The sequence below is a fragment of the Condylostylus longicornis genome, unplaced genomic scaffold, assembly GCF_029603195.1.
Source record: "Condylostylus longicornis isolate FDR11 unplaced genomic scaffold, ASM2960319v2 ptg000100l, whole genome shotgun sequence".
NCBI classification, from domain to species: Eukaryota; Metazoa; Arthropoda; class Insecta; order Diptera; family Dolichopodidae; genus Condylostylus; species Condylostylus longicornis.
In genome coordinates, this window is record NW_026578068.1 from 1684391 (window position 1) to 1698563 (window position 14173).

The 14173-nt window shown below is 24.9% G+C and overlaps 1 protein-coding gene across 1 annotated transcript in view; it reads right to left on the reverse strand.

Moving 5' to 3' along the window:
• The window catches only part of LOC129614077 (bromodomain-containing protein DDB_G0270170), a 95498-nt gene extending 81628 nt beyond the window's left edge, over window positions 1–13870 (reverse strand). Inside the window, exon 1 of the mRNA XM_055528464.1 lies at window positions 13551–13870. Within this exon, the coding sequence (XP_055384439.1) occupies window positions 13551–13571 (21 nt within the window). The 5' untranslated portion in view covers window positions 13572–13870. The remainder of the gene's footprint in view (window positions 1–13550) is intronic.
• Window positions 13871–14173: the final 303 nt, after the last annotated feature.

The following is a 14173-nucleotide window of genomic DNA, read 5'->3' on the forward strand; positions in this document are numbered from 1 at the left end:
TTAAAATATAACGTAAAACTAATTTTAAAAGTTTTTTTTTGTTCCCCAAACATCGACGGCATTTATACGATAAGACATGATAAAAAAAATGCAAAAAAAAAAATTAAAAAAATGTGGGAAAATCCATTTAATCGCTGCCATCCTCCATCCAAATTATTATTTTTTTTGTCCTTCATATTTTTTTTTTGGAATTTACGACTGAATTAAGTTGTTGCGGTGTTTGATATCTAAGTAAGTAGAAAAAAAAATACAAATTTTAGATTTATATTCAGTGGTATCAAAAATGCCATTAAAAGGACTTCATGTCATAGAAACACAAAAATATATGAGAAAATAAAAGTTATACAAAATAAATGACATCTGATTGTAAAATTCAAATTAAGTGTCATTACTTTTATGACAACGAATCATAATTCAGTTAAAGATTTCTTTTGTACTGGAAATGTTTCATTGGATTTGTTAAGTGGATCACAAGTTAAAGTAAGGAAGGTAATGTATGAAGTTTAAGTAAGCAAATCAGCAATTTTGATTTAATGTGGAGAGTTGTCTTTTAATTAATAATATTTTTCTCCAATATTAAAATTTCTTCTCAAATTGTACCAAAATCAGAAACAAGCTGATTTATTTAAATTTGATGCGCTCTACCATATTTATGCAAACACCATGACCAACCGATGTGTAACGAAACCATATGGCATAAATTTTCTACATTAATAACCGCAATAGAATAATATTTCAATAATAAATGCATCAATTACGCGAACCAAATTGTGCTGTTATTGGCTGCTCTCTATTGTTGACAGGAACCACAGCAAAAAAAAAAATATTTTCTTCCAGTTTTTTTTTTCAATTTTTTTTTGTTTCATATTCCGTTTATGAAAAAAAATTTTTTTTTTCAATTTTATTATTCTTCTTCTTGAGCAGAGTAATAACTATTAACAAACCAAGAAAGAATATTGTGCAAAAGAAATCAGAACCAATAGCATTTGAAAATATCAAGGAAAGTTTTTCAATTTTCCAGTTTATTGTTTTTTATATTTTTTTTTGCGAAAAGAAAAAGCAAAGTTTAGATTTTTTTTTCGTAGGTTTTCTAAAGTGATTTTTGCTTTAGCAAAACTACAAAGTGGGTAGGCTGAGGTTTTTTTTTTCTTTTCGTAATTTTTTCACTAAATGAATCATGATTCATGAATAAAATGTTGCGAAACGGAATTTTTTACATTTTTTAATGTTCTTAAAAAACAAAATTTTCTTGTGTTTTTTTTTCGTTTTTCCAATTTTCATTTTCGATTGAATTTTGTTACAATTTCTATTATAAAAATTTCTCAAAAGAACCAATATTTTTTTTTTGTAGATTGATGTAAGAGAAAATAATAAATTTTTGTTATTAATTTTTGTTGTAATAAAATAATTTATGGAATATAGAATAAATTTATTTTTGAAAATGATTTAGAAAGAAAAATTGAAAACAGCTTGGTTGCATTTGTATTAAAAACTTGAGAGAATTTTATATGAATTTTTTATTTTCATTTATAATGAGAAATTCCGTTTCAGAAATTAAATTCTAAATTCTAATGATTTAAAAAAAAATTGTTTAAGTCAAATAAAAAAAATCGCAGAATAAGAAAAAATATTATCCAATATTTATTGCTTGATTTAGTAGCAAATAATGCTGGTCAACTCACCTTCACACAATAAGCTTGTTTTGACCGCAGCACCGGTCAACGTAAAAATACAAAATGGAAAAAATTAGAATTTCAATTCTAAAGTTCGAATTCTTGTGTTTCCGAAAATACAAAAAATACAAAAAAAAAAATAAACCAAAATATCGTAACTTTAAGTTCTTTACTAGTCTTTTTAAAAGTTGTTTGTTTGAAATTTCTAACTCTTGCGGAACGGAAATTATAAGCAGAAAAGCATAAATTAGTAGAAATATCGTGAAAATTCGTTCGAAAATTATTTCGAAAATCCTTGAGGTACAGCAATTACTTCGGAACAAAAGTTATAAACATTTCTGATCCTCTAACCAATGATATATATTTTTGTATACCTATCTGAAACATCCTGTATATTAAAACAAGTTCATAATTCACAAAAATTTTTTTTTGTTAAAACCATAATGAAAAAACTACTTTCCAGATGATTTTGTCAGAATTATTTTTTTAGAAAAGCATGAAAATGATTTCAGTCATTTTTATTTTACCAATACTAGCCATAAATTAATTACTGAAAATTCGTAATTTTTACTTAGGCAGTTACCTGTTATTATTGACGTAGGTTATTTCAATTATGTACAAGCTGACACATTGAATAAACCTGATGCTGCGATTCATGTAATAAACTTTGTAATTAATTATTTGCGCTAATTACAAATAAAAACTGGTCAATTCGAATTAAGGTACTCTTCTACTTTGTGCTAAATTTGAATTTGAATTAAGTTTCTGTTTGGACTAAGTGAAGAACTCTTAGAAGTCATGATTTTCAATTGTTATTTCATTTTATCTAGATATTGGAACAGAAAGTTTACTGAAACTGTAATAAACAACAGTCTTTGAAAAGAACCAATTTTGTATTCATGTATGCATATATGCAGGCCCGGTTCTGACGTGTTCGAAGCTCCCTGCACCCTCCCTCCTCTCACTCCTCCCGCTAATAAATCACTTTCTTTCATTTTATCATGTTGAATGCATGATTAGTCATACAATCAAAGCCTGGAATTAAACTCTTAGATTTTTATTTTGCATTTTTTCGATGACGTAATGATATTTGAAAAAATTTTTATTTTTTAAAATTAATTTTTTTTTGGGTTCAGTGGCGCCCTTGCTTGCTAGCCCTCATTACAAATGCTTATTTTGCATATGTAGTAGATTCAGCGCTGCATGTATGTGTGTATGTAAATAATAAAATTCTAAAAGAGTCAAAAAAAGAAAATGTTTAGTTTATGGAGAAAATTTTAAATAAAATTTATTCTATTTAAAAAATTTCGAAATACTTTAAACTGAAAAGAAAAAATACAACAAAGCTACATAAAAAAAAATAAAAATATAACAGAAATAAAAAGTTTTTCTCCCTAAAATTTAATTATTACAAATTTATGTTTAAATTTGTTAAATAATTTGTTAACTCTTTGAATAATTTACGAAAATAATTTTGTAAAAATAAAAGTTTTCATTTTTATTGCTAAAAAAAAAGAAAATTCTTTTCTTATATTTTGAAAAAAAAAAAATTTATACGTTAAAGGTATTTGAAAAATGTAATAAAATATTTTTCAACACACCAGTTAACATTAACCCACCTGGTTAGTCGGTTGGAAAGATTTTTATTGAATAATTTATGTTACAATTCGAATAATTTTTGGATAAAAGTATGGGTATTAAAAATTACATTTTACATCAATTATATTATATTTTAAACGCAATATAGAAGAGTACATCATTTTCCTGTGGGAATGAAAGATTGTAATTGCAAAGGGAAGAAAAGGTTGAATTATATTCTCTAGAGCAGCCGGCCGCAAATCTGGCCTATCACACTGGTTGCAAGAAAAAGAAATATTCCATTACAACTATGAAAATTTTTTTTCAAAAAATTTTTAAAAAAATTAAGAAATAGTAAAAAAAAAAATTTTTCCACATCTTTTGAAAAAAAAATTTTTCGAAAAAAATTTTCAAGATCTCACTCATAGATATAGACATAAGTGCATAAAATTCCATACAAATTTATTATTATTTGTCAAAACGAAACAACCAATAAAGTCAGTTGAAAATGTCATTTCGTTTTGTAAGTAGGTGATATAAGAAATTGGAGTGGCCGATACTCATACTCAAATAGTACATTTTATTTGCCCATAACTCACAAAAGTTTGCCGACGGTTATTCCAGCGAAAGCTGAATTTTAAATGTAAATCTTGTGATATGTGTTCTTGGTTGTGGTTCAACGAAAAAAATTATCTAGAATAGAATTTGCATATCACAATAAAAATTATACAATTAAAAAATTGTTCCAATTTTATAAACACAAGCAATATACGAGTATGACAACACTTTTTACATTAATTTTTCAACAATAATATGAAATTCGGACCCCTTATAGATGACCAGCAAAAAAAAAAAAGAGAGACAATTTTTTTTTTAAGTTCTTAATTACTGTATTTTGTTTTCACATCTTAAATTCTTGTAAAATTATTTAAGGTTCTTTATTTTTTTTTACGTATAAAAAAACTAAGCATCTTTTACTCTAATTTATATTAATGGTACTTTAGAATTGTTACTTTTGTTATAATCATCAATTTAATAAAAAACAAACTTGAGTAAAAAACAAAAAAGCTGTAGGGTAAAAAATAACTTTTTAAACAGACCGAAAACATGATAAAGTTTAAATCAAAAAATAAAGGGTTAGTTTTGTTAACAAAAAAACAGGATAAAATTATTTGTTTTTTATGTTTTTTTTTGGTCCTTGGAACTTTTTAATGTTTCTTTTGTGTGCGCATCTAGGAATATAAGAGTATGAAGATGAAATAAACAAAACGAAAATATTTATTGTAGTTTTGCTTAAGGGGAAAACAATTTTAAAATTTTTTTTTGTACAAATTTGAAAATTTCCAAAATTTTTATTGGATATTGGTATTTTGGTATGTTATAATTCAAATACTGCTGAAGGCTTTAACAGTTTCTTACATATTTTTATAAATGTTCGAATAAAACTATATCATAAAATGAAATAATTTTTCTATATTTCGAGAAAGCTTTCCTATAAATTTATTTATGACGCACTAGTTGCAAATGAATTTAATATTAAATGCATTGCAATTTGTGCTTTCGAATCAAGTCTTCAAATACATAAGTATTTTATTGTTACGTGTGCTAAATTATTTTCTTTTCCCTGAAGAATATTATACCAAAACTATAGAGTTCTTCCACTATTATAAAATTGTTATTTTACACTTTCTAAAATAACAACTATTAAAATTTTGAAAAAATAACATACATTTTGTGGTCCGTAACTCAAAACATAGATAAAAGCATATTCATTGTTTGGCACACACGTAACACAATATGATTCTGTGAGTAAATCTTGTCTTTTTATAAACTAGGATAACTAATAGTGCTCTATATTAAATTAAATGCATTTTATTATCAAAATAATCCATAATTATTGAAAATAGGATAACCAAAACGATGTTTTTTCCAATAATTATCAAAAAGTTTTCATAAAGCAATTTTTAAATTCATATATTATAAAAGTGTGGGTTGTCAAAATTTTTTTAAAATTTAATAATTTTCTCTATTAAAAATTCATTAAGATATTAGATCTACAGCTGTGAGGTTTTACATGCTTAGCTCAAATATATTGCAATAATATGAAATCAATTTACAATATACTTAATTGCTCCAAATGAAATCCAAGATTACAGATATTCCAAAATTACAAAATTTGTAGATATTATTAATTAAATTTGGTATATGGAAATGAATAAGTTAACTGTGAGCAAACTAGAATTTATCGTTTTCTTTGTGAGTATTCAATCGGGTGTATTCTTGAGCTTGTGACACAGATTCAACATTATACTGACGGCGGGTTCTTATTTCCCGTAGCTATTCTTAAGAAGTGGAACTACAAAATACAAGACCAAACCAAAGAATTAACGGATTAAACATTAGAATAACAGGAGACATCAAATCAGATTTCACAAGTTAAAAAAATATCGACCCCGCGACATGATTCCTTTTATTTAAAGTGAGTAAGTCTATCAATTTGAGCTTGTTTCCATAAGGAGGAAGAAAACTAGCATTATCTCGAGGAAAGTCATGAAACGCAAATCTTGAAATATTTTTTTGGATTGACTCAATCCTATTTATATGAATATTTTAAAGGGACGACCAAACCTGTGAGACATATTCTAGATGGGGATGCATCAGAAGCACAAATAGGGACTTCTTTTGCTTAATCAACTTACGTTTATTAATTCAAAATACCATTCATTGCTTTTTACTGCAAGAAAGTTTAAAAACTTAATGGAATTGCAAAGGTTAATCACAAAACCATGTTGAAATAGGTTCCAAATTATAAAAATAATAAATATGCCTCGGCAAATATTTTGAGAATTTTATGAAATCTATGTCTTCCAAATTATATTCAAAATCATTAATTTTCAGGATTTTGTCATTGAAAATATTAAACCAGCATTAAAAAATTATTGCAAAAAATAATTTAAATTACTTTTAAAGTAATTTCTTACTTTCTTTGTACAACTTTTAAATTTTCATTTATATCATTTTATATCTCATCTTACTGACTTTTTGACAATTTTCAAGTCATTTTTGTATACAATAAATTCTACAGGGTATAAAGACAGTTGATAGTTCGTTTTTTTTTATCTCATACAACATATTTAAGTATAATGTTTAACTGGACTAAATGTGATGAATTGAGAAAAAAAATATTAAGCATGTGTTTTATGTTTTGACACATTCAATAAGATTTTAACACTATCATGATTGTAATAAAGAAGGATTTTTTCTCTATACAATTTATATAATATATTTTTTCATCTTACTTTTATAATAAATCAATACTTAATATTTCAAAATGCAGTAAGGATAATATTAATATAAAACCTCACACTTGAATTTATATAAAAGGAATTAAAGTATATAAAAGAATATTGAGATTTACTATAATCCATCATTGCATCTATAAGTTGTGTACAATATACGTGCTATGTATTATTATGTATTTACTTTATATATGTATATGTTGCTACATTTATAACAGTGATTACCGGCTTAAGTATATTTTTTAAGTGAAATTTTACCGACCTTATTGCACATATTATAAAATGGTAGGTGTTGTCATAACGTCAATAAAATTTTTATTATGGTAAACTAAACAGTGCCAGAAGGTTTATTTGACATTGTTGAATCATGTAGATTGTAGATTTGTAAAACCGTAGTAATAGTGCTCCACAATCACGTATAAGGATCTATTGTGCCCTCCGCCGAGAGTGTGCGGCATGGCCCTAGAAAACCAGCTCGAGAATCACCGTCCTGATATACTAGAGCGACTTTTGAGACATGGAGGACCGCAACTCCACCACTATCAGAGTAAAGTCCCCCAGTATTTCCCTTTTCCTGCGAGCGAGAAAAGAGTGTACCCAGAAGCTGTAATGAAGCCTCCCTATCTTCCTCACAAAACCTGCAAGTGCTTTCATTTTCCAGGGCCACTCTGCTGAGGCGCCCCTCAAAATTTTCTATCTAATTAATGGTATTTTATTGATATTTCATATTTGAATTCTCTGTCTATATATGAAACTGGCTAAGAAAGATATTTGGATGGAATGATTTGGCAAAATGAAGTCATATTACTAAATTACAAATTTTAAGTAAACAAGAGACATTTTCAAAACTTCATGTAACCAACCCAATGATATTAACTATTCAGGATAATTTTATTTTAATTTAAAAATATTACCAGCTACGTATGAGTATATAACTCAAGCGCCATCCATTTTAAGGGCCAGTTGCTTTGGCAAGTGAGTTATTATACACTTTCTAACACATTACGACTTCCATATCCACTGTCCTACTGTTTTAAGCGAGTAACGTCTTTAATGGTATCGGCATGAATTGCTAATTAAGCCATTATAACATTAGGTTTGGTTCATCCCACAGCGCCGTATTCGTATTAAAGTGTTCGGTTATATGATAACCAAGTCTAATTTTTAAAGTAAAATCTATTGCTAGACATTATATAAGTTCATATAAGTTATGTAAGTTCACTAAGTACACTGAAATGAAGTGATCGGAAAATTTTTAAGTGTAAAAACAATTTTCTAAAGTGCTTACGTATAATAACATAAACAATTTTTATTTTTTTCTATTTTGTTTGAATGGGTTTTAAATGGAGAGATTTTTGTTTTAGTAAAAAAAGGCAAATGGTTAAAAATATAAAAAACAAGTATTAAAAATAAACTTTTTAATTTTTTTTGTTTTTGCTTTGGAAATCTAGCGTTGAATGGAGTAATAATCGTATGATTTATTCCATTTATTTTTAAAATAAAGGTTAATAGTTTCATTTTAAATCCATTTCATAAAAAATCCTTAACAATTAAATAAAATATTATTTATATAGGAAGAAGTATAAAGGGTCCTAGATTTGTAGTTGCATGTACCATGTTCAGATTTAGTTAACTTTAATGTATCAAATCGGAATAGCGAAGAATTTTCATTCTTTTCCCTATTTTAAAAATATTTTTATTACTTTTAAGAAATCAGCCGATCTTAATTCAAGTGCTAAGCGGTATGTAGGTGGAACTTCAAAATCTTTATGTAAATTTACATTTTGAAAACTTCTGTATCATCTTTTTTCTTTTCCATCTTCCTAAAATTTAAATTTAAATACAAATTATCAGAGCTGAGTAATTTATTTTAAAATGGAAAACTGTTATACAAATTATTTAAAAACTATATGTATATCAGATCGAAATTTTAATTATACTAATGCAAATGAAGTTGAGGACTCTTATTTGTAATGTGCAATTCAAATCAATTTATTATATAAGAAAAAACAATTTAATATCAATTTATTTGTAATTTAACCCTCGTTATATAATAAATTTTTTTTTATTCTTTCTTAAACAAAAAAGAAATATTTAAATTTCCCCTATGATCTGCATAGACCTATATTAAAATTCTAAATCATTTAACCTTTTTCTTTTATTATTATTTAAGGGTGACATTAACTTGAAACAGGTGTTTTACTCTTTAATCATGAGATTATTTAAAATTTGCTTATTATTTAAGAAATTACAATACAAAAGGAGAAAAAAAGGAACCGAAAAAAAACAGAAACGAAAATTTTCTTTTCAGAACAAGAAAATATTGTTTTTTTTTTCTTGTTCTTTAAATTTATTATTAAAAAAGTTTAAAGCTTAAATATCTGAATTATCAAAGAGGACAAATTAAGGGCTTTATATATGAAGGACAAAAATAAAAATATTATGTATATATATATATAAAATATAATATATAATTTATTACAATGAGAATAAGTGGATTGCAAAAAGGATATAGATGTATTTTCTTTTTTTTTGTCTTCCGAATCTTTTCTTCTTCTCCTTAAATATTATTAAAATAAAAGTTCTTAAGGAAAAGAGGCAAAAATAATATACGTAATACAAAAGCTGTCCATCCTTAATCAAAAAAGAAAATAGAAGAAAAACCCTATATAACAGAAACACAAAATTAACTTTAAGGAAATGCTAAACTGACAGACTATAAATCTTCTATAAAATTGCAAGTAAAAGAAAAAAAAAAACAACAAGTGAAAAATTTAAGAAGAATATTGTACGCTACAAATTTAAGAATAATGAAAAATTTTGTAAAATATTCTAAATTTTTTATCATCCCTCCATATTTGAAAATTTTCTAAAGATTTTTAATATTATTTCTTTGAAAATTTATTTAGAAAAAATAATATTATTAATTTTCTTATTTACATACACATTTATTTACACTATATATATATATATATTGCATACATATAATTTTTAGAGGTTTCATATTAAAGAAAATATTGAGTTTATTGTATTAGTTGTGTTACATGTTAGCATACTATTTCTGAGCTACGATTATAAAAGATTAAGCCTTCGTTCAGCTGGAATTCAAATGAGAATTTCATAATAGTATATCATACATTCAAATATATTGTATCATGATTTATCATCAAATGAAAATGTAGTATACGGTGTTAATAGGCCAAAGTCCTGTTGAGAATTTATAGATTTTGTAAAGTCTTCAAAACATACACTGGAAGTTTTGCTAAAGCACGTTAATTTAGAAAAAATCGAATGGTCTACATTTGTGGTCGGTTTAGAATCAGCGATATTGAGAAGTAATGTTTTCTATGCTACTAAATTTTACAAGATTTTTGTTTTTTTGCCAAGGTGCAAAATTTTAAAAAATTTTCAAAAAAATTTAGTTTTTTTGTCAAGGTAGGGGGTCTAGTAAAATTTTAAAAAATTTTTTGTTTTTTTTTTTCCAAAGTAAGGGGTGGAGCAAAATTTTAGAAAATTTTTGCTCTTTTTCCAAGGTAGGGGGTCGTGAAAAATTAAAAAAAATTTTTGTATTTTGGTCGCGCAAAATTTTAAAAAATGTTTGGTTTTTTGCCAAGGTAGGGGATCGTGAAAAATTTTAAGAAATTTTTGTTTTTTTTGCTAGTAGGGTGTTGTACAAAATTTTAAAGAGTTTTTTAAGAGTAAGGGTGCTACTCTAGGATTTTATTATATTAGCTGGCAACTTGTCTATGCTTCTATAGCTCAGTTTGTTGAGCGTCCGCTTAGAAAGCGGTATGGCCATTGGTTTGAGTTCAATTCGAGGGGAAAAAATTTTTTAATAAATTTTTCTGCCTTAACTCATTCCTTTGATTGCGTCATCAACTTATTTTGCAGTTGCATGAACGAATTTGCGTTAGTTATTCTTGTAAGAATTAATAATGAATATAAACAACTACAGCTTATATTGGGAATTAGTAATATAATAGTTGATATTATTTTGATTAAAGAGTTGTAAGAAGTATTAAAAATGTTTTAAAAAAAACTTGTTTTTAATGTTCAGATTAGTTTTATGTAATTTAAGGTTATTTTAAATATAAATAATTTGGTCTTTTGTAGAAGCGTAAATAATATACTGCTTGTAAAGTTCTTATCTCCATATTATAATATTACATTTGTTTACGTAAATTTTACTAGATTAAATCATGAATTAGAAATTGACATAATTTAAAAATTTAAAATCTAAATTAAATATTACTTGCCACTTACATTTTTATTCAAAGATATTATTCCTTCCCTTATTCCAACATAATCACAAATCTTTTTCTGCTCTTAAACTATATTTTTCAATTGGTTGTACATATATATTGCAAATACTTACTGGCCATATAGTTTTTAGTGTTTGAAATTGCTTAGATTATTTCTAATTAAACTTCGAATTTCCGTAAATTCTTATTTTATTTCAATGAGATTTATATTTTGCATTCTCATGATATTTTAATTCTAAACCATTGTCATTTTTTGAACAATTAGTTGCATATTAAAATAAACAAAGAAAAGCGATGTCTAGGATCGGATGAGTATGTATGTATAGATAAATATACATACATTAATATTCATATAATATGTAAACATGGAATAAAAGAGACTATAGAGAAATCGGAAATTCTAATGAAAGCGGATTGTATAAATTATTATTCATTTTCTTTCTATTTTCTAGCATATTTTGAGAGAATTTCAAATTAAAATATGAAGTGCTCATTACTTCGAAATTGTCTAACTCTATTTTTGTCCTTTAAAATACATATAAATCCTAATAAATACATATATGCATATGGATTTTTTCTTATATATTATTTTAATTGGTATAGGAACTTATTGTTGGTATCAGGAATCAATTTTCCTTTTTCAAGAAATATAAATAAACCTACCTGAATGAAACTATTTACCGTAGTATACAAAATAAATTCAAAATCAAATTCCTATAAAAAATCCTTATAACAATATTGTTCAATATTCAACTGGCTGTGTAATTTTCAAGTGTTCATATGAGGGAAGTGATAAATATAAATACAATGTGTAAACATTTATGAAAAAATGTGGAAATCTAATATTTGTGTTGGTAAGCAAATAAAAGTTTTGAAAAATATGAAATAATTATTGAAAGGCAAAATCAAATTTTGCAAAAAAAATATTTGACCAAAAATGTGAAATTGCATAGCGTACAAAAAGTCGTAGGTAGACAGATTAGTTTGCAGTAAGATCACCATTGGGCTTATTTTAAAAATTCTCGAAGTTGCTAAATAGTTTTTGAAAAGGAATTTTATAAAGTCAATCATTTCATCCATATTCAAAATCCTTACCAATTGATTTTGTGTATGTGATTCAAATATTTGTTCTCAAATAAAATTATGTAATAATTTTTTACATAGCTACATAATTTAAATTTTAAATCCGTAATTTGTATTTAATAATTAAATAAATTTATTAAAAAACAATAATAAAATATTCTAGATCAATTTTTCAATACCTAAAAAAAATAATAGAAGTATTTAAATTTTGCCCCTTAATGTATGCAAAATTCACCGTTTCCAAAAAAAAAAATATTCTATTTTCCAAATGAAATACGCTGCTTTAACAACTATTACTCTTTATTAAACTTGTTATAATATTCTAAGTGCATGAATTCATTAAAAAACCGGGAAGCAAACAAAGCATTCATTGATTTGTTCTCCTAGTATAATGTGTATTGTTTTCACTAGAACCTGTTTCTTATTACAGATATGCATATAGGTAAAATTGTAATTTTTCCCTGTTTTTCTCTGTTTGATTTTAGAAGAGCACTACAAAATTAATCTGTGAAATTGTGTAAAAAAAAAAAACCGAGAAGATAAAATGATGTTTTGAGTAAAGAAGAAAAATTTAGTTGCTTGTTGAAGCATTTTTGTTTTGCTTAAAGCATGAAACATTTACATTTATATGTAAATGTGTACAGTAAATCATGTTTATGTGCACGTACATATTTAAAAGTAAAAAAGTTTCTGTTTTTCTTTTTTCCATTGTAATTTATTTTTCATTAACGTAAAAAATGAAAAAGAAAAAAAAAAAGATGAAAAATTTAATTTCCAGGTAAAAGAGTAGCAGGTGTTCTATCTACGTCTTAAATATAATTTTAGTTCAGTATTCAAAATTTCCAGAATTTAAAATCCGTTTTATTTAATTACATTTGAAATTATTTGAAGTTAAATTTAAAGTTATTTTTCAAAGTAATTCAAATGTCTCTGAGAAAAATTTTTCAATAATAGCCTGTGTTCGATTTTCGGAAAAATGTTAATTTGCCTAAAATTTTTTTGCTTAATTTTCGTAATTTTTAGATTTTTGTGAAATTTGTTTTTTGAATCTCTTTTAATTTGAAGTGGAAATAACGCAGAAATAAGAGTTTTCAATTCATTTCAAAAATTTACGACAAATTCTCAATTTTTAATAATTTTTTTGGAACATATTCAAAATTCTAATTTCTAAAACAATGAGCTAATTTTATTAGGATGCAAAATTTAATTAAATTAGGTATATACTTTGTGAATTATAGATTATAGCAGAGATCTTTTTTTTAGTTTTCCATTACGTATTAATTTTTTAAAATCGATTAAGGATTATGGAAGCTAGCAAAAATTTTCAACTAGGAATTTGAGTGTTAAAAATTTATTTGTGATCCACCCTTCTCCATAAACGTTGTTTTTTGTCCCATCTTTCTGACCCTGAAAAATCACATATTTACCCTTCTCTATTTGTTGTCTATATCTCAGAATATTCCCATCGAACATCGGTTTGTACCGGTATAATGAGTAGGAATATCAATAAAATTTTATTAGAAAAAAAAAATTTAAAATAATCAAATAAAATTTTTATTCTTTATCAAATTTATATTGATAGAAAATATAGAATGTATATATATATATATAATATGCACATAAGCGATTTATAACTCATGCGAAATGAAAATTACCTTATTTGTTTTAGTATTCATCTTTAAAGATTTTATAGTTTTCTGCTTCTGATTATAAATATCTTAACTATTGATATGCAGGATACTTTTGATATATTCTGGTTGATTTTATGTAGAAATTTTTGAGACTCCTTTAATTTTGTTTTTTGTTTTATTTCAGATTTTAAACAATGTAAATGCAAATTTTTTTCCGAATTTTTTGTAAGAATTTTATAGTATATTTTTGATTATGAGGTTTCCGACAATAAAGTTTTGATTTTTTTCTGAATTTTCTTAAATTTACACTTTAAAACGAATGTATTTTGCAGATTGTATCAGATTTTTAGTTTTGTATTTTATGATATGGATAAATTACAATTTTTAAAAGGAATAAAAACCATTTTTTTTTGTATTGATTTTTTTTTTTAATTATTATGTAAAAAATTTTATTAAATTTTATTAAAACATTTGAAGCACAAAAAATTTATTTTTAGTATATAAAAAAAAATATTTTTATTATTAAATTGAAATTATTGAATTTTTGGATATACGTGATTTATTAAAAAAGTTATAGGGTGAAGTACAAAAAAACAAGACAAAAATACGTGAAAATTAAAAATTGCGTGTGTAGAAAGGAAAACAAT